Source organism: Numida meleagris, chromosome 6, assembly GCF_002078875.1.
Source record: "Numida meleagris isolate 19003 breed g44 Domestic line chromosome 6, NumMel1.0, whole genome shotgun sequence".
Lineage (NCBI taxonomy): Eukaryota > Metazoa > Chordata > Aves > Galliformes > Numididae > Numida > Numida meleagris.
In genome coordinates this window covers 18,520,321-18,542,272 of record NC_034414.1, presented here as the reverse complement: position 1 = coordinate 18,542,272, position 21,952 = coordinate 18,520,321, and the positions used below count along the sequence as shown (strand labels likewise).

Genomic DNA, 21,952 nt, shown 5'->3' with positions numbered 1-21,952 from the left:
GGGTGTATCTTCCATTTTCCTTCTAATGTACACTTGAATTATTCTTGTAACATTATTTTCTTGATGTTTAGACTTTGAAACAAGATGGCATGGTAGAATCAATGCAGCTGGATCTCGACCAGACAAATGAAGAGCTTGACAAATTGAATACAAGCCATTTAGAGGAAAGATCTCAACTTATTCAAGATCTCCAGAAACGTGAAAGAGAAATTGATCATCTTAAAGAAGCACTGGCAGAAAAAGAGAGGGAGTTATCTGCCTTGTCTTTGAATATGACAGAATATTCAGAACAAGTTATAATCCTGAAGCATCAAGTGCAATGCAAAAATGAAGAAATACGGGGGATAGAAGAGGCTTTATCAAAGGCTGAAAGGGAGGCCGATTTGCTGAAAGAAGTACAAACAGCCGATGTAAGAGATGCAAGCGTGAAAATATCTGTCCTTTCTGAGCAGAGTAATACAATGAGACTAGAACTGGAAAGAATTAGAGTTGAGAATGAAGCTAAAACCAAAGAAAACGAGGAACTGTTAAGACAAATCAGTGAGTACAGCATTACAATTAAGGATCTCCGTTCTGAAATCAAGGCCAATCATGTTGCATACCACAACAATCTTATGGAGTGTGAGTCACAAATTACTTTGCTGAAAGAACAAATTAGCAAATCGTCTGAAAAGCTACAAGAAACTGAGAATAAACAAAAAAAAGAAGCTGAATACTTGAAATCTCAGATTGAGGAAAATAACACTCTAAAAGAAAAATGGAACAGTTTGCTTAAAGAGAAGGAAAATAAAGAACGGACTCTTGAAAATGAATTAAAATCTATTAAAGATTCATACAACAAACTAGTTTTGGAAGATGCTAAGAAAGATGAAGAGTTGGCTCAGTTATCTAGGAATCTTACAGATCATGCTGAACACCAGGAATCAATTAAAAAAGAATTACAGGAGAAACAAGAGATCATTAGTTCATTAGATACGAAGGTAGGGTTTTTGGAGCAACAAAATGAAGAGACTAAACTTAAATTAACTGAAGATATTAAAGCCAAAGAAACACGTTGCGAAGAGCTTAATAATCAATTAAGTGAAATACAGAAACAAATTAACAAGATGGAAATAGAGACACAGGAGAAAGCTTCAGCTAATAAGCAATTGTGGGCAGATCTTGAGGAGAAAGAAACAAAACTGGCAGAGCAAATCAAAGCAAATGAGCATCTGAAAAAAAGTATAGATTTAGTGAAAGAAGAGAAGCTACAGTTAATCAGTGAAAATGAAAATTTGTCCAAACTTCTGGATGTAAAGGAGTGCGAATTGTTAAAGAAAATCCAGGCTGTGGCAGAAATAGAAAGCAAGTTATCTATTAGTGATGCTGAGTACCAAAAAACTCTTTCAGTACTAAATTGTGAAAAAAACACTCTAGCAAAAGAAATTGAACAACTCTCAATAGCTGCAAAGCAAAAAGAAAATTCAGTTGCAGAACAGCTGCAGAATAAAACAAAGGAATGTAATGTGTTAGCTGGTCAGTTGTTTGAAAGCAAGGAACAGGCACAACAGTTGCATGAACAAATGCAATCAGTTCTCATTCAACTGAAGGATGCTACAGACAAAGAAACAAAGAAAGAAGAGATGTTAAATAGTAAGGTATCTGAATGTAGTACCCTAATGCAAGAACTCAGCCAGAGTAAGGAAAATAATTTACTGCTGCAAGAGGAAGTTCAAAAGTTAACTTTGGATTTTGAAGCTAAGAGCAAGTGTCTAGAAGAAAAAATCCTTCAGTGTGATTCATTACGTAAGGAAGTGGAAGACAGTAAATCTTATATTGTAGAGTTGCAGGAAGAAATTAAAAATCTTAAAGAAGACAAAATAAAGTTATCTCAGTGGGTAGGGGAAAGAGACCTGACTCTAAAAAGGCAGGGTTCAGAACTTGAAAATTTTCGTAAGCAAGTTTCTGACAAAACTGAAGAAAGTACAGTGTTAAATAATCAGCTACAGCTATTAAGCAAAGAAGTGACTGAGCTTAAGCATAAAAAGGAGGACCTTTCAAACTTATTGAGCAAGAAGTCACATGAATTTGAAATTCTTCAGTCGCAGTTGGTACAGCAACAGTCTGATATTACTTCTGCAAGGCAACAAGCACACACAGCAGCTCTAGAAAATGAAAAATTGAAAGTAGACATTGAAAACCTTAATGCAGTGATAATGAAAAAATCAGAAGAAGTAGCTGCTCTAACTTCACACTTGTCCCAACAGAATCATAATATTTTAGCTCTGAAGGACCAGATTGATGGCCTAGTGATTGAAAAAGAAAACCTAAAAACTCTCATGGAAGAAAAAGAAACTTTTATTTCTGAGAAGGATGTTTTGCTACAACAAATGAAAGACAGTAAAATGGCAGGAGAAGGGCAATATTTGCAAGTCATTTCAGATCTGCAAAACCAAATACAAACCCTAGGTTTTGAAACCAGCCAGCTTAGACAGACAGTGCAGGAAAAAGAAAATGAATGTAAGAGGCAAGCCCAAGAATTAAAGTTACTAAAAGATAAATCTGAAGAGTCCGATATACTTAGGGTTCAACTGTCTGAGAATATGGAGGTTATTTCTGACCTTCAGTATCAACTTAAAAATATGACAGAAAAAGCAGCACAGTTGAATGATTCAATTACACAGAAGGATGAATGTTTAAAACAAAAGATAGATGAATATATCAGTTTAAAAGCATGCCTTTCTGATGTGCAGGAATCATCCGTTTTGCAGCAGAAACAGTTAGAGCTTTTATCTTCAGAAGCAGAAGAATTAAAAGTACTTGTTTCAGAGAAGGATTTAACTGTTAATGATATTTCATTATTCAGTGAGAATTTAAAGATGCAACTTCAAGAAAAGGAGAATGAATGTGTTGTCTTAAAGAAACAGGTAGTGGAGCTGGAAGAAGTAAAAGTGAATTTACAAAAAGAAGTACAACATCAGAAGAATGTAATAATAGAGAAGGACCAGTCCTTATCAGAAAGTGAATCCTCCCTTATAGAAAATAAAACTCTTCTCAAAACTCTGAAGGAGAAAGCACAGGATGATGAAGAGAAGATAAATTTAATCTCTAAACTCCAAAGTCAAGTACATGAGCTAACACAAGAACTACAAAAATCTAAAGAACTAGTCCAAGAGAAAGAAAATGCCTTTTTGTCTCTTCAGGGAAAAATTGAAGCACAGTATGAACTAAGAACTGAGTTTAATGCAGCTCTGAATAAAAAAGAAGAAGTTATTGCTGAACTGCTTAATTCTGTCAAGGAGAAGGATATCAGTCTACAGTTGGCAAATAAAAACACGAGCATTCTTTCTAATGAGATTGAGATTCTCAGGGAAGAATTAGAGAAAAGTGGTGCAGCTTTGAAAAACCTTAGTAAGGAATTTCAGGAAAAGAATGAAGGCTGTAATATTAATCAGAAGAAAATTGATTCTTTGATGGTTGAGCTTGAGACTGTAAAAAGTGAACACCGTAAAGCACTAGACCAAATAAGTACATGGAAACAAGATTTGCAGCAAAAAGAATTGGTTGTGGAGTCTCTGCGTGTGACTTGCACTGAACAGGCAGATAATATAGCATGTCTAAAGTTGGAGTTGAATAATGTAAATTCCAAATCATCCCAAGACAACCACGATAATGCACTTTTAATAGGTAGTCTGCAACACCAAGTAGAGGCTTTAGAGAAAGAAAAAAATATGTTAGAAGAAGATGCTGCTAAACTCACAACTGAAAACACACAACTTATTGCATCGCAAAATCATTTGCAAAAGAAATTGGAAGAGCTCCAAGAAATCAATGGAAAACTAGAAGCCAGTGAGAATTACTCAAGAATGCAGATAGATGCTGTCCAACTGCAGATGAAGACTGAAAAAGAGAAGTTACAGATGCAGGTTAGTGTGAAAGGTGAAGAACTTTCTAAATTAGAACTTAAATTTGAAAATCTAGAGCAAAGTCTGCTTGAGTCAGAAAACAAATGGGTGACGGAACTTGATAGGGCAGCTTTACAAATTAAAAATCTTACTGAGCAATTGAAATGTTCAGAAAGTGAAATGAAATCCAAGGATAGCAAAATCCAGTCTTTACAGGAGGAACTGGATCTTACCAAAAAGGAAATAACTCAAAGCTTATCTCCATTACTTAATAGTAGGCTTTTATGTAAAGAAAAGAATGCACAGACTTCAGACTCCCAACTGCAGCTAACTGATGGTAAAATACAATTGGAAAAATTTTCTGCTCTGATAACCGCTATTTTGAGCAAAGAAGTAGAAAGAGAAAAAATGCAGCTGACTCTATTAGAAAAACAGAAAGAAATAGATATTATAAAAGATGAATTAAAAAGTATGCAATCACTTGAGAAAGAGAAGGAGTTGCTACAGAATGATATTGAAAAAATGAAGGGTACCTATGAATCTGAAATTGAACACCTGTCACAAGAAATGATTGCTGTCAAGGAAACTTTATGTAAACAACAGCCTCTCTTGCAAGAAAAGAATAAACAGGTTGAATTTCTTCAGGACAAGATAAACAAATCAGAAGAAATAGAAAGAGCAAGTCAAGAAAAACTGCATGTTGAAGGTAAAAAAGTAGCAAGTCTCCTTGAAGAACTGGGAAGAAAAGATCAACTCATAGAAGACTTGACTTCACAGGTAAATCAGCAAAAGGATTTAATTTCTGGTCTAAGCCAGCAAATGAAAGAAAAGGACTGTTCTGTTACCCAAATCATGGAATCATTGTCCAGTGAAATGCTGAATTTTTCTGAAGAGAGGAATACGTTAAGTAGCAAACTGCAGGATCTTGAAGCTGTTCATAATCATTCTGTAGGAGAACTAAATAGAGTGTTGCAGGAACTTGAGGACTGTAAGAAGGAACTGGAATGTAGTCAGGTTGTATTAAGCAACAGAGAAGCTGCTTTTAAAGATTTAATGAAAGAAAAAGAGGAGATGTATCTTAATCTTGAGAAACTTGGCAAGGAAAAAGAGAATCTGAAAAAGAAACTTCAAGCAGCACTGATAATAAGAAGAGATCTAATGCAAAAAGTTGGAAAACTAGAAAAGAGCGGGCAGGAAGAAATAGAAAAAGAGAGAGATAAAAGAGAGGAGCTGTTGAAGAAAGTTAAGGAGTTAACAGACAAGCTGAAACTAGTTGAAGATCAAAATAAAGATTTCGAGACCTATCTTGGAACTTTGAAGCAAGAACTTTTAGAAAAGGATGACAAAATAAGTGACCTGAATGATATATTGTCTGCAAAAGGCTCTCGTTTAGAGGAGCTTCAGGCCAATATTGCAGAACTAAATGATGTAATTGCTGAAAAACAAATTATCTCTGAGCAGAACCTAAAATCTTTAGAGGAAAAGGATCACATGCTTGCTCATATGCAATCTATGCTTGATGAAAAAGTAAGTGCGTATGAAGAGGAACGTTCTCAGCTCTTAGCAGCTCTTGAAATGATTCAGTCTGAAGTTAAGAAGGAAGAATTGTTGAAAAATTCCGGTTCTGAAGAGCCCAGTGCCAGGAACAAGAGAAAGTGTTTGGGCTCCAACAATGAAATTAATTTAATCCAGTTAAAAAAAGAAAAAGAAGGCCTACAAAGGGAACTTTTGGTCAGGGAAGAAGATACAAGAAAATCTCAGAAAGAGGGGGCAGAGTGCACTAAGCTTTCAGCAGATATTAATGAACAAAAACACTTGAAGCATTTCAAACAAGAGCATAAAGCACTCTGGGAAGATCTTCAAAGAAAATGTAAAGAATTTGACTTTAATCAATTAGAAAAACATCTTGGCAAAGACCTTGTTTCTCCTAAGGCAGAGAGAGAAGAAGAAAGTGACCTAAAGAATTTGGAATCCAACAAATCAATAAACAAGGTTCAGGCTGCATCCTTTAAAGAGTCAGAAAACCTAGTCACTTTGGTGACAAGTAAAGATACTGAATCAGAAGAACTAAGAAATAATTATGCAAAGCTTCAGGAGGAAACAGAAATGTTAAAGGAAGAGTTGAGAAAAATATTAGTTGAATTTGGTGGCGGTGGAGAAGATGCAGTAGACTTAAACTCCATGAGACAGCAGGAGCAGTACCAGGAACAGTGTAAGGATAGCCTTCTGGAGGATATAAAGCAGCTACAGAAAAAGCTGAAAACATTCTTGGCTGAAAGTGTAGACATGAAGATGGTGCTGGAATGTGTAAATAATGAAAAAGAAACACTTGTTAAAAAAAATGAAGAGGATTACAGGATGAGCCAGGAGAAGCTGCAGAAACTGAGAAAGGAAGCTAATAAGGAAATTGCAGAAAAGAATGAGGAAATAGAAGCATTGCGTTCTTCACTTAAAGATTTTAAGGAAAAACTTGGTCTTGAAAAGGAATTGTTAGAAGAAGCTCTAAAGGAGGGCCAGGAAGAACTCCACCATTACAAAGCAGCATTCGAAGAAATGAAGAGTGAAAAAGAGGAGCTTGTTCATCATTTAGAGAAGTCCAGTTTGGAACTAATCAATATGAAAAGGGAGGTAAAGCATGTCAGTGAAGAAAACAAGAAGCTTCTGACAGAACTTCGTTTGCTACGTGAGAAGGCTGAGATACGTACTCCTGTAGTTTCATGCAAAGAGTTTAAAGAAGAAAATGATACTGAAAAAGAACTGGTGGAGTTTTGTTCAGAAGGTAGTTTGCTTCAAGGAAAATTAGAAAGTAAAGGTGCCTCTTCTCAACTGTCCAAGACTGGTTACTCTGGGAAAACTAATCTGAAAGAAGCAGCAGACTATAAAACCCAGAAAGAAATGGAAGTAGTTCCAGAACCACCTTCTGAAACCCATAATGTAAGTGATTCTAAACCACAGGAACGAAGGGCTATAGCAGAGGAGAAGTCCAAAGACCACCTTCAAAGAAAATTACAAGCGGCTTTAATATCGCGAAAAGAAGCTCTGAGAGAAAATAAATGTCTAAAAGACCAGATTGATAAGCTGTTATTGGAAAGAGAGGAACTGGTGAACAAGATGGGTACGCTTGAACACTTGTTAGAGCTTGGAAGAGAAAAGCAAAGTTCAAATGCTGTTTCTCCATTGTGTGAAGAGGAGAGCCTTGTTTCTGAAAATGCTAGGCTGTTGACTGAAAATGAAAACCTCACTGCTGCATGTGAAAGTCTTAAATCTACGATGGAGACTATAGTTCAGGAAAAAGAGGCCTTTTCTTTACAGCTAAATACCTTAAAAGATTCTCAGACAGTTGAATTGACAGGTTGGAAGGCTAAACACAGTGAATTAAAGCAAGAGTATGAATCCCTCCTTCAGGCTTATGAGAATATCAGTACTAAAATAGCAGATATGAGGCAAGTTATTGATGTCACTAGAAAAGAGAAACAAGAGGCTATTCAGAGACTCAGGGAAGGGGAATCTGAGAAGGAGACTCTTGAGAAGCACGTTCAAAAACTCACTGATGAAAATGAAGTTATTAAGGATCAGCTGAAACAACTCAGTGAATCCAAGAAATTAGAAGTTGAAGAATTACAAAGTAAAGCAAAAAGGCAGATATGCGAACAAGAGGCAAGAATGGAAGAACACCAGGTTCGTCTTCATGAACTCACTCAACAGAATCATCAGCTAATGGAGGAAAATGAACAGCTGAAACAAACTTCCGAAAATTTAAAGCAGGCTTTAGAGAAAATTCAGGATGAAAATGACATCCTTCAGAATAATATCACTGTAACTAAAGCAGCTTTGGGAGACCTTCAAGTTCAAATGGAAGTGTACCAAAATGCTATGCAATCTAAAATCAGTGATGCATTATATGAGAATGAATCATTGTTAAAGGAAATTAATGTGTTGAGAGAGAAACTCTCTGAAAAGGAACAAGAAAGAAAATTAATTTCAGAAAAAGTGAAAGAAACTGAAAAGTCTTTGGACCATAAAAGTCATTGTATCACAAAGCTGGACATGGAGTGTAAAAATCTTGCACGAGAAATTGTTAGTCTAAATGAAAAAGTTAAGATTTTAGAAGACGATAAATGTCTCTTACAGGAGGAATTAGAAAATGCACAAGAAAGTTCTTATAAAGTAAAGAATGAGAGGGAGTTCCTTGAGACAGAATTGCTTAATCATATTAAAGAAGTTGATCATCTTACTGATACAATGAAATCAGCACAAGTGCAGAATAACGTGCTGTTACAGCAGCTGGAAGAATTAAAGGCGGAGAAGTGTAATGTGATTAGAGAAAAAGAAGAACAACAGTTAAAACTAGTAAAAGCGTTTGAGGAGAAGGTGAAATGCGCACAGAGAGATAATAGTGGAAATAAAAACAGAACAAAAGAATTACAAGAACTCTTGAAAGAGAAACAGCAGGAGATCAACCATTTGCAAAAGGATTCTATAAAATTCCAGGAGCTGATCCTGGATTTGGAAAGGTCTGTGAAACTGTCACAGTCAAAAAATGAAAAGTTTGAAAAGGATTTAAGTAATATGTCAGAAAAGCTTACCAAATCGAATGAAGAAATATCCCATCTCAATGAAAAGCTGTCTTCACAGGTGAGCTTGTTGGATCAATCAAGGAAAGAAGTAGACAGGCTTACAGCTGAGAATCTTAATTGGAAAAAAGAACTTAAGAAGAAAGAAGATGAACTACAAATCCAAAACAGAGAATATGTGGCAGAATTGGAACTAAATCTTCAACAATTAAAACTGGTTCACAAACGAGAATTTTTGAACCTGGAGGAACGACACAGTGCCCTTCAGAGAGAAAAAGATAGGGCAATTAGTGAGATTCAGGGATTGCAAGAAGAGGTTAGCTTTAAGGATTCTGAAAACAAGAAGCTTCAGGCAGATTTGAATGCAGCTTTGGCACGCTTAGCTGCTTTTGCAAAGTGTATGTCCTCGCTCCAAAATGACCGGGACAGGGTAATCACTGAAATGAAAACCTGGGAAACACAGTTCAAAGAGGCTATCCAGAGTAAAGAAATACAAATAGAAGACAGTAATAAAAGAATAATGTCCCTACAAGATGAATTGAGGGACAAAATGACTCAGATTCAAGAACTGAATATCAAATATTCTGTGGGAGAGGAAACAAAGAATGAACTGTATTTAAGGCAAAAATCTGCTGATACACCATGGCATGAAGAGCTCCGCAGAATAAAGGAAGAAAATGTTTATTTTTTTAATAGGCAGCAAGAATTGGAAAATGCTCTTCAGTCAAAAGAAGAAGCCTTTCAAGCACTCCTTAAAGAAAATAATTCTCTTAATCATCTCATAGAGAATAGTAAAAGCTCAGGAAGAGAGATAAAAGTACTGGAAAGTAATTTTACAAGACAAGAACAAGAACTGCAAAAACTTATTGCTGAAAAGGAAAAAATTCATGCTGAGTTGGAAAAGCAGATTACCATTTCTGAGCAAATGAGAATCATGCTGAATAATAAAGATAAAGAAATTTCCTTACTTATTTCTTCAAAAAGTGATGAAATTTCTGACTATCTGATTCAGGTACAGTCTCAACATAGAGAACAAATCAAAGAATATGAGCGTCAGTTCCAGTCGCTGCAGAGAGAGAGACAGCAGTCTGAGGAGTCCCGTCAGAAGATGGAAAATGAACTGAAAAATCTCCAGATGAAAGCAGATAAGGCAGGTCAAGATAAGGCTGCAATTGCCAATGAACTAGATGCTTTTAAAAAATCAATGTCATCTCTTCAGAATGATCGTGACGACCTTTTTTCTAAATACAAAGAGTTGGAGCATCTTCACCAAAACGTCGTAAATCAACGGGACAATCTTATAGTTGGCAATGCAAGTGAGAGTAATGCTTTGAAACAAGAATTAAGGATACTACTTAATCAGATAGATGATCTTCATTCTGAAAATGCAATGCTAAATGCACAGCTAATAAAGTATAGGGAAGATCTTAACCAAGTTTTATCTCTGAAAGATCATCAATTAAAAGACTTACTTAAGCAGAAGTTAGATTTTATTAAAGGCCTTGAACAAGAAAAACATGATCTTCAGAAACAAATAAAAGAGGTGCAGTTGTCCAGTCAACTGCAAATGGATACTGTTGTATCTTTGGAACATGAAAAGAAAAAATTAATATCTAAAGTAAATGATTTAGAATCTTTAATTGCATCATTAAACAAAGAGAAACTTGTTTCTGAATCTGGAGAGAAACTGTTAAGTAGTGGTAGCGTTCAGAAAAAAAAATCTGTATCCAATGGACTGTATGGAGAAAAACTTCAGAAGAGGATTGAAGAAGTCCAAAAATCACTAGGCAGAAATACTAAAGATGCAGATGGGGAGTACAGTAAGACGTTTCTGACGCTTGAGCACAGATATGAGCCCGAGGCTTTTACAGAGATGATAGTAGAAGTTCAATCTCAGAATAGAGAGCTGAGATCCCAGAATGAGGCCTTTGGCAAAGCAATGACTGCTCTGCAAAATGATAGAGATAGGATAATAGAGGACTTAAAGACACTTCAGAGCAAATACGCATCAGAACTCAGGTCTGAAAAAAAGAAAGGAATTGAACTGGAAGCTGAATTGGGTGGCTTTAAATCCCATCTTGTCAGTATACTCCAGGAAAATGGTCTTCTGAAAAAGGTGCTTTTTGATCCTGCAAATACGGGTACACTTGACCAGATTGCTGATGAAATTGAAAATCTCTGTAGGACATTTGTCACCCGTGAGCTGGAGATTAGCAGGCTCTCAGCTGAATGTGGAAATTATGTTCAACAGATAGAAGCATTTTCCAAGGCTATGGCCAGTCTTCAGGATGACCGAGACAAATTGCTGCAGGAACTCAGCAAACAGAAGGTAGCTTCTGAAACTAAACAGGGGGGCACAGCTTCATTTCCCATTGCTTGCAGCAGCATCAATGATATTAATTCTTTTAAAAGTAATTTGGATGTGCCTCAGATCAATAGGGAAAGATCGGTAAGTTTTAACTAGCTATTTTTTTTTCTTTTAATGCAGAGAATGCATGGCTTTGCAAATTATGTGAGTGCTAAGAAAACACAGTATGACTAAATAAGATGCATAGAATCTTGAGAGTTTAGAAAATTTCCTGTTAAACAGGAGCAAATGGGAAAAGCAAAGCAAAAGAATTCTGTACTAGAATTCTGGCACTAATAAAACTTCAGTTATATAGGTTTTCCTTCCAGTTCACTAATCATATTTATTAAATGTAGGCTAAAGAAGGAGCCAGCCTTGCAACTGTTGAAATATCAAAACTGAAGGCCAAGGTTGATGATTTGGAGAAGGCACTGCATCAGACAAAAGCCTTCCAAGCAGAAACTGAGAGAGAGATTGCATCGTACCAGAGTGAACTTGCTGGATTGAGGTATAAATGTTTAAATTAACAAGTAGTGCATAAGCCTTTTGCTTAAAATTCTTCACTGACTTCAACCTGACATATAACTGATATAGAAAATGATGTATAGCTTATCAAAAGAATATTTCCATAATGTGCATAGTCAACTTCCACAATCTTTACTTAATTATCTCTTTGTTTATGTAAAATTTCAAACAGTCTTGAACAAATGGCTTCTTTCCAGCTGGTGACTTCAATATGTGGAACTAAAGTTAAAGGATCTCATTTCTATGCTTGATGATATCATGCTGTCTTCTCAGTAAAAGTTACCACTGATAAACCCGAATGTTTTTTCCCAATATTTTTTTCATTTGTTTTTAAGTAGATGCCTGAAATATTGCAGATTTAACTCAACTACATGTTGAAAATGATCTTCATTTCACATTTGAGTAATATTTTTGTAAATTTAGGTGTCCACTTCTACATTGTTCACACCTTCTATTACCTATGATAAATGAATAATGTGACACCTTGGGTCTAATTCTGTAAATGCCACTTTAAACAGATATCTTCAAATTGAAATATGTATGAGAATGTTCATAAAATATTCTGCATTTGCATGTAAGTGTTTAAAAACTGCCATATTTATTTCAGAAATAACAATGTGTACAGCCTTATTCTTTTCACTGGCTTCTGTATAGTATGTTATCATTTAATGGCTAGTTTGTTCTTTCACATTCAGAATGGAAAAGAACCTCCTCCTCTCCGAGTCCCAAGCACTGCGAAATCAATATCAAATGACAGTTGCTGAGAAAGACCAGCAGATTGCAGAACTGCAGAAGCTGCAAGAAGACATAATTGTTAAGAAATCAATCTCCACTGACAACATTTACCCAGTCAAGGTAAACAAAACATAGCAGGAGGCATCAACCTACTTCAGTTGATTTATTGTACTAAATTTGCAGCCTGCTTCCTAAATGCTATCTCGTATCCTAAATACTGTCTAGTATGTAATACTGAAGGCTGATAGACTAATGAGTGCATTGTCTGTATTTCAGTTTTTTGGGGGCCAGTCAAATAGCAAGCTACATCTTCACCAGGTCATTGAGTTGCAGTAATTAAAAACACTTTTTAAATGGAGTCAGGTGTATTGATATTGATCAACTTCTTTTAAATGAAAAACGAAGTTTGTTACATTTATAAAATAACAAAGAAAACTCACTGGTGTGATACGCTTTAATGGATAAATAGCGTGCAAAGAAACTTCATAAATAAATGAATAGTTGTAAAACAAAAGGTGAAGAACTGTCATGAACCAGTAATGGTTATTGATTCTTAGCCAATAAGGAGTATCAATTTGTTGTGGTTAAAATGTAAGGTAACTGTATTTTCTCCTTACAGAGTTGCTAATATTAGTAAATTACTTTAAGGCAGCGATTTACAAGATTACTAGATTAGTTAAATCCAGAATATAACATAAAGAAATTCAAACTTGGTGAGTGATCATGAGCATGGTTCAACAACAGACCTGGTGTTGATAAATACAGAGATCGATATTGGAAAGAAAAAAAAAGAGTAGTAATGCAATTTATAGCTTTCTCACTTAATTCTATCCAGTCAAGAGGGCTGGAGCTTTCAGACAACTCACAGTGGAATTTTACCTAGTAGCTGAGATAAAGTTGTTATGCCCTTAGGTGGAATATAACTTTGGGACTATAATTCTTGAGCCAATTTTCTGCCTATCATGAGTCATTTGCAGTTTGCACTACTACAGAACCAGTGTTGCTACTTGTTCCTATGGCGTATGCTCAAAAGAGAAGTAGAATGCTGTACTATTATTTGTAGGGTGCCAACAATGTGTTTATCAGTTACTGAGTCCTTGCATGCTCTTAGACTTAATTAGCTGCCAGACAGCCCGTGGTACAGGCTATACTTACTACTTTTTCTCTCAGCTGAAAATATCAAGTTTGCTATGTCTTCCTGAGCTAGTAATTATTACACTAAATACAGAAGTAGCATAACTTCTTTTGAGACATGAACTTCTTAATTTTTTTTTAAATCCAGTTTTAAAATTGTCTGATGCTAGTGTTACTGGTACAGATAGACAAACAGGATTGCTTGCTTGTATCTTACTTTAAGAAAAACAGTGTTAATTGAATTAGTTTTTTAGATATTGAATAAATGGTAGGTAAAGAGGCACAAAATTCTTAACAGTACACTTCACCTCAGCTTCACAGAAGCATTGCGATGAAAATGTTTTCAAGGTGTGAAAGCATGATACAGGAAATAAGAAAATTCAGAAAAGACTGAGATTTGTTCATGTTAAAGAAGAAATAAGAGTTAATCTAATTGTACCTTGGAGCGTGTTCAGAGGAGGGTGACGAAGCTGGTGAGGGGTCTGGAGCACAGGCCTTATGAGGAGCGGCTGAGGGAGCTGGGATTGTTCAGTCTGGAGAAGAGGAGGCTCAGGGGAGACCTTATCACTCTCTATCCCTACTTGAAGGGAGGTTGTAGTGAGCTGGGGGTCGGCCTCTTCTCTCTTGTAACTAGTGACAGGACGAGGGGGAATGGCTTCAAGTTGCGCCAGGGGAGATTTAGGCTGGACATTAGGAAATACTACTTTTCTGCAAGAGTGGTCAGGCGCTGGAACGGGCTGCCCAGGGAGGTGGTTGAGTCACTGTCCCTGGAGGTGTTCAAGAAACGTTTAGCTATAGCGCTGGGAGACATAGTTTAGTGGGGTTGGTGGTGGTAGGTGGATGGTTGGACTAGGTGATCTTGTAGGTCTTTTCCAACCTAGCTCATTCTATGATTCTGTGATTCTACTCTGTAGGATGCGTGTGTGAGAACTGAGAATCTTTACTCTCACTTCTTGTGAATCCAGGATAGGGGCTGTGCAAAATTAGTAAAGAGATGTGCTCTTTCAGACAATATGAACATTTTTTAGCTATATGATTTCTACAATCTGTTTTCAGGTACACGTTTTTTAACAGGATCAAAGAAGAAATTAGTAATTTATGTCAATGGCAACAGCATTCAGGATTTATATACTTGATGCTAGCAAATTTAAAGAGCCATTAAAGTTCATAGAGTCATAGAATGGCCTGGGTTGAAAAGGACCCGAAAGATCATCGAGTCTCAACCCCCCTGCTAAGTGCAGGGTCACCAACCACTAGACCAGGCTGCCCAGAGCCACGTCCAGTCTGGCCTTGAACGCCGCCAGGGACGGGGCGTCCACAACCTCCCTGGGCAATCTGTTCCAGTGCGTCACCACCCTCTGTGTGAAAAACTTCCTCCTAACGTCTAACCTAAATCTCCCCTGTCTCAACTTAAAACCATTCCCCCTTGTCCTATCGCTATCTACCCTCACAAACAATCGATCCCCCTCCTGCTTATATGCTCCCTTTAAGTATTGGAAAGCCACAATGAGGTCTCCCTGGAGCCTTCTCTTCTCTAAGAGCCTAAATCAATCTCTTAATTATTTGTTGATGAGAGTAGAACCTAACTGTGGGGAGAAGGGGGGAAGAGATGCCTAATGGAAGCATCATTGTCCTTCTCTTGAAGCAGCTGGAGTTGGTTTCTGCCAGGAACAAAATACCAAATTTAGAAAGACAGTAGCTGAGACCCAGTCTGGCAGTTGTTGTCTGCTTTCGTAGATTATCATTAAAGGTTCAAGGAAAGTGTTATTTTGAAATAATATTTTTATTTGTTTTTTTGTGTACCAAAGGAAGAAGAGGTAAGCCATCTTCCATTAATTTCATTAAAAGCGTTTCAGCTGGTAAAATTCAAAGCTGTCACATACTATTCATTTTTTTGGTATGTTCAAGACAACAAATAAGGGCTGCTGAACTGTAATGTCTGCTGGGTTATGAAGTACTTTAAGTGGTAGAAGTCTTTATTTCATGATTTTATGGGAAAGTAGATTCCAGAAACTATTGAAGGTGTGGCTTGCTTTCCTTCGTTCTTGGAGATTAGCATCATAGTATTGGCCTGCCAGATACTCCCAACTTCGCCTTTCTTTATTAGTGATAAAGTTGAATTATTTTTGTGAATTGGGCTTTCAACTTTAAATTCATATTCAAAAAATAGCTGCTCTTACCCTGTTATGCATACCATACATTATTATTTAGAAAATAGATTTTTAAATGGTATTTTAAATTCATCTGACTTTAGTGTTAAGCATGAAAGTGGAAAAATAGTATTTGCGATTTTTTCTATGAAGTTTGTAGATTGAAAACGTTTAGTAGTAGATTTTTACGTAGATAAAGTTTCTTCCACAAGTAGAATTAACTTACAAGAAGGAAACGATCTTGTGAAAAGGAAATCATTGTATAGTCCATATGTATATTTAGCGTTGAACTATTTAGTAAATTCCTTTACCATTTACCCTGAATATGCTGATACTTCTTAAGGTTTTAGAAACTGCCTCCCTTTCTGGAGGTGCACACACTCCTGAGGAAGTCAAACGTGTATTGGCTGAAAGGAATCAGCTTCTGAATGAGCTACAGCGCTGTCTTCAGGAGATGCACCAGAAGGATCTGCATTTACATCAGATTAATTCAAAGGTAAATTAAAACAACAACTGTCATCTTAAATATTTAGTGTGAATCTGAGCTGTTAACAACATAGAAATATGGCTAAACAACTGGTGGTATGTTCTGTGATTGAAACTTTGCTTCAAAACTTAGATTCTTCAAAATTTTCTAGTCTGAGCCAAATGGAATTTGTGATGTAAGGTCAGTATTACCTTTATGGTGTTGCCTTCCTGGCTACCTATTGGACTGAGAGATGTTCGTTTGAGTTTGCATTCTAAGGAGATTGATGGAGCATTGCTCAACTTGAACTCAAAATATTTTTCATTAGACAGAAAAGATGACTGTCTTAGAACAAAATTTTAGCTATCTCATAACAAATGTTAAATACCTCAAAAATGTTACTTTGCAGTGTCTTTATGAACCCTTCAGTGGCTGTTAGATATGTGAGGGGTGTGCGTGTGCATGTGTTCAGTTTTGCTTGCAGAAGTTTGTAAATGTTTTTGGAAATTCGCTTAGCACTTATCCTGCTTTGTTTATCTTGGTATTCAGAGCAAATTAGGTTTTTTGCATTTCTTCCGTAGTTGTGTCTGTTTTTACTGCTTCACCTGAACATTTTATGAATCTGCTAACAATTTCAACCAAATTTTGAAACTGTCATAGAAATCTCGACCTACAAGTGAAGATGAATATTTGGGAAAGGGCGAAGAACCATATTACTGTTTTGCTTTTGAAAGGATGAAAACTTGACTGCTTTTACATTGCTCGACTTCCTGATGAATATCTCTATATCTAGAATTACTGTTTGGGGCATATCGATTACAGAAAAAATACTCAGAATTTGTTATTTCTGCTGCTCATAAAACAGCTAGTTAAATCTTACTAAACTGACCTTGCCAAAAAGTGGATGCAACGCTGAAAACAGTATGCAATTACTTTGAAACTTTCGTCAACAGATCTCATGTTTGGTAATTTCCTGGATGAGATAGTTCTTGTGTTTGTTTTGTTTAGTTTGGTTTGTTGGTTTGTTTTCTTTTATAATTTAAATGATACTTTCTTTCAGCATGTGCAGTCAGCAGAAGAGAATGCTGTGTTGTCTGCCCAGCTGAAGACTCTGTCTCAGACTCTAAGGGATAACCAGCTTCGTTACACTGATTTGCAGAATCATTATTTAAGACTGGAGAGGGAATATCAAACAATGCAAGTGACATCCTTCCAGGGCACAATTCAGGTAAATGAACATAGGGATAAGTTTTCAGAGTTCTTTCTATACTCATGCTTTTGCTGCTGCTGTTTTTTGTGCTAAACAAAAACAAATACTTAAAAAAAGCTATTTACTTACTGATTGTAATTGCTTTGCTGATTCACTAGTATATGATATGCTGAGGATAACTATTACTATAAAGCTTTTTTTTTATTAGATTTTTCAGGAGGTACTTTACAGATGCTATTTTCATTTTGAAGCGTCATCTTTTTTGAATTGGCCACAACTGACAGAGATAACTGAATGATCACTGATCAATGGGTTAGCAAGATTTAGTGATAATTTTGCAGCAATCACAAACCATTTTGTAAAGTTACTTGTAATATTTTGGGAAGTGAGATCTGTAAAACAGTTCAACATCTCATTACCCTTTACAACCCATCATACGTATATGTAAGCTTATCTCTTTGTGATCTCTTCATTTCTAAAATGTTTTCCTCTACTGTCTTGCTTAGTCAGTAATGTCTGATTAATGTAAGACCCTAAAACATTATGTGGATTCATATGTAAAACCGCTCCAGAAACAAAGATAACAGGGAAAACTGCACACTGAAAGATAAATGAATCCTTATTCCTAATCTCACAGACCATTCCATTTCCTTCACATCTTGATTGCAAAGCGTGGGGCTGCTTAAGTGCAATCCTCAGTGCTTCTGCACTGCCTAAAGCTCACTAGCTCTGAATTTAAACATTACTTTGTTAGTCATAGGCTATCTGAGAGAAAACAAAAGGGAGACCTACTTTATTCACTCTTGTAGTGTCGCCTGTACTGCACGTACACGTAGCCATCTACTCCCAAGCATTTACTCAGTGTTACCCCAGGTGGTGATCCCAACTTGTGCAGGACTGCATCTTGCTGAATGTCCCACTATTTCTGTTCTGCTGTTTGCATTACACCATAGCAGCAAACTGTGCAGCTAGAGCTAAGTAACTAATCCAAATATTCAGATGTTATCATATGGGGACAAAATATAATGGGGGAGTTCTGTGCCTGGAGCCCACAAATGTGAGAAAAAGAATACGATACTGTGTAGAATGTTTCTGCTGCCTCTGCTTGAACTGGTACGTCTGTATGGCCTGACATGCTACCACACAGATATTTTGTCTCTGATTCTGTTAGTAGAATAGCTATGCTATTTATGAAACTGTGGTCAGTGTGCTATGTTACTGTGTGCATTTGTAGATGTATTTCTTGTACTTCAGACGTAGCTCGGATTGCTGTGTTGTGCAGCGTACATGTGTCTTCCAAGTCCCCCAGCACACAGAGACAGTTGTCATCTTTACCTTAGAAAACAGGTTTGGAAAATTGTGGTTTTGGAAATTAAATGATTGAATGACATGAGAGTTTTTTTTCCCTGCTATGTGTTGCTTACAGTTTCTTTAATTGATAGAAAGATTTTTATACAACTAGAAAAGTTATGATTAGCTTTTTTTTTTTCCTTTTAATAGGATGAAACTAGAGCAGAAGTTCCCCCTGGGGCACCACAGGAAAGATCTGCAGTTATTGTTGAAATAGACAATACGGAGCTAAATGAACTCAGAAAAAGGTCAGAACTGAATATTGTGTATTAGCAATATTGTTTTTCTAACAGCTGTATTGTAAGTGCAGAAGTAATGCGTTTCTCTGTCTTTGGGGAAAAGGGAAGGACGTGGATTTATAATACATTAAATGTCATATTCTTACAATATTACTATTTGGTTGTATTTCAGTATTTCAAAATCTAATCTAAAGTGTCTCAATATAATGGAGTCCCAAAACAGAACATTCCTTAATAAAAAAGAACAATGAATTGACTATTTCAGTACATAAAATATTGATTTTATTTTTTCATTTTACTTACAGGCTTGCAGACACTGAGCAACAATATGATTCAGTGCAGCAGACTCTCTCACAGCTGACACAAACACTAGCAGAAGAAAAGAGAAGGAGAGAAGCTGCAGAAGAAGCTCTTGGACTCTCTGCAGAGCTAAGTAACAGGTAAACAATACTGTAAAACATGTTTGGTTTTTTTTTGAAGGCATATGATGGATTGCTGTATTAAACCCTTACGTGAGTATGAAATAACCTGCATATTCAGAGAGCTTACGCCACCTTCCCCTTCTGCTTCCTCTTGTGGTTTAACTTCTTTTTGAATGGATTCATCCTGAGGTTTTCATTTGCAGAAGTCTAGAGTAAACGCAAAGTGTACTACAGAACTGAAAAACTGAGTCAGATTGTTTTGTCTGCCTTCTATTTGTAGTGATGAGTTTCCTGTTGCTGTTAAGTTTCTGATAATAGCATAGAAACTGTAAGTCTGTAGTACCTGAAGCAATGAAAAATGCATGTGTGACTGTTAAAAAGCTAGTCCTGACTCTGTAGATCAATAAAATGTTAAGAGCCTTTGATCGTTGTTTTTTTTTAATTTAATCTCTTGCTTCTGATGACTTAGTGTTATTTTTTGCCAAGTTAGAAGAAATATACATATTGCAACTTTAGTACCATCATGGTTTAGAATTAAAATACCACAAGCCATCTGTCTAAGTAAAACCTTCATCGCTATCATCATCTGAAAATTGCTATTTAACCAATTAGCAATGATGATGGTTATTCAGAATAAATAACACCTTGAGAGTAGATTGCATATAGCTTATGTTGTCATCAGTCTGTAAGTCTTACTGCTTTTTATGGGGAGCTCCCTCCAGTAATTTAAATGTATGAAATGTTTTTTTTAAAATGTGAATTTGGTATTTTGGAAGAGCAGGTCATTCAGTATTGCATTTTCTTCCTTTAACTTTCCTCTAGATTTGAAGTCAGTAGTTACAGGTCTGTACCTAGTGAATACACTGTTCGGATGGAATCCGAGGAGGAAAGGGAAGCCTTAATCATCAATCCTAGTGAACATGTTACTGTAAGAAAGGTAAGTAAATATAAAGCTTTTAAAAACCCCAGATTATAAATTGCTTAAGTGAATGTGCATTGTTGTATATTGTTAATTACAGAAAGGACTGAAGACAGCACAGTTCAGTATTTTCTTTCATGCTGTGCTTCCTTTCTCTGGTCTTCCCTCTGCTATACCTCTGTCTCTCATTCATTCTTGGAATGCAGATTTCCCTTCAGTTTCTGGGAATCACTGATTGTAGGTTATCCTCTTTGTATGTAAATGCTGACACGGAGCTACTAGTTTAATCTGCCATTAATCTGAAAAGCTGACTGAAGCACTCTTTTATTGTGTTACATATCATGTGTAGGCTACAGAGAAGTCCCTTCAACATAGCAAAATAGGTAATGAAAAAATTTGTTTCTATTTGGGTTGTGGATGGTGAGTCAAATACAGATAGCTGTGTAAACCATGCCACATTACACATTATGTATGTTCAAACCAAAATACAAGCAGTCTGAGTGTAATTCTATTACATATCTGGCCGTTAAATAAGATTTGTATGCATGTAATTACACATCTTTGTCCCTAGTATACATATGTAATTATATAATATACAAATACTTTGTTTCTTCTTGCTCCCCTTTATTAATGTTTTCTTTTATTTTTAAAGCATGTATGTTTATGACCTACACTGTGACATCTGTTGCTGTGTCAGAGTTAGGTTTACAGTGCCAGAGAAGTCTAGGTTACAATGGAGTTGCTTCTTGTGTATTCATGAACACTTTTTTGTTTCCTAACCAGGTGAAAAGAGGAGCCCTTTCCTTCAGAAGATGGCTTCGAGGACGAAGTCTTACCTGTTCTAAGCTGCTGACCTCCAGAGCAAAATCCCGCTATTTATTCCTTACATACCTGGTTACACTACATCTTATTGTTTTATTGTGCCTCACTGGTGTTCTCTGAATAAACTGCAGTTTCTGAGTAAATTATTTTCCTATAAGTAATGGTGTGCCAATTCAAGATAATAAATTTTTCACATGCTGCTGTTAAGCTATGCACTGGACACAGTTGTATATATTCTTGTTACACTGTATGAATCTTGAGCTTCTTGTAAGAAATTTGTGTATATCACAGTTGTCCCAAAGTTGACTTGAATTGGTCTTTAACCGTGGGTTATTATATTTGCTAAGGAGAAAATATTGCCCTCGTTTGCCCTATAAAGAAACTGCTGCATACAGGTTATTTAATATTGCTTGTGAGTATGTAATGAATGATTACTACTGAATGGGTTGTAAATGATATCTTTTCTAAATAAAATTTATTTTAAGAGTTAAACTATACATTTTAAAGGAATATTCAGTGATTACTGTTTATTGGCTTCTTGATTACAACAGGAAGTTTTACGGAGTGCAATAAAGAAAGACGAACTGGATTTTGATTTCCTTTTATTTTCATTCAAAAAATAAGCTTAAGTCAATGTTCCTTTGCCTTGTTTAAGCCTTTACAGTTTGCATTGGCTGTCTCAGGGTTCATAGGTCTGTATGTGGTAATGTGGTAAGCTGAAGTATAAGCTTCAGTCAAGATTCAGAACTGACGTGAAGAAATGTCTTAAGCTTCCCATACTCCTTTGTTGTTTCAGTGGTGCAATTTCTGTAACTTTTCATGTTTTTAAATTTACGTCCACTCCTTGTAGTCTTGAAGGGTTTTAGTTAATGTATGTCTTGGGGCCAAATGTTACTTAGCTGCTCAACAGATGAACTTCAGGCTTATAAATCTGTGGTCTTACGTATTTTACGTACTTGGAATTACAAATGAAGAGAGGTTGCATTTTCAAGTGGTAGGCTAGAAAGCAGAGGATTTGCATTCAGTTTCTGAAGATACTTAATGGAGCATTATGCCTTGTATATTGATACTTCTGTGTTTTGTTATAATGATCTTTGAAGCCCCACAGCTATTTTCTGATTCCAAAACCAGCTTATTTGTGAAGGCTGTGGCCAGTAGAAGCTAGGATGTTGTTT

General features: G+C 36.1%; 1 protein-coding gene across 1 annotated transcript in view; it reads left to right on the top strand.

Annotated features, from left to right (window-relative positions):
- The window catches only part of LOC110401010 (golgin subfamily B member 1-like), a 44,946-nt gene extending 23,580 nt beyond the window's left edge, over positions 1 to 21,366 (top strand). Inside the window, exons 22-31 of the mRNA XM_021401515.1 lie at positions 72 to 5,739; positions 5,788 to 10,907; positions 11,162 to 11,313; positions 12,026 to 12,185; positions 15,693 to 15,845; positions 16,876 to 17,043; positions 18,526 to 18,623; positions 18,920 to 19,054; positions 19,859 to 19,973; positions 20,739 to 21,366. Of these exons, the coding sequence (XP_021257190.1) occupies positions 72 to 5,739; positions 5,788 to 10,907; positions 11,162 to 11,313; positions 12,026 to 12,185; positions 15,693 to 15,845; positions 16,876 to 17,043; positions 18,526 to 18,623; positions 18,920 to 19,054; positions 19,859 to 19,973; positions 20,739 to 20,897 (11,928 nt within the window). The 3' untranslated portion in view covers positions 20,898 to 21,366. The remainder of the gene's footprint in view (positions 1 to 71; positions 5,740 to 5,787; positions 10,908 to 11,161; positions 11,314 to 12,025; positions 12,186 to 15,692; positions 15,846 to 16,875; positions 17,044 to 18,525; positions 18,624 to 18,919; positions 19,055 to 19,858; positions 19,974 to 20,738) is intronic.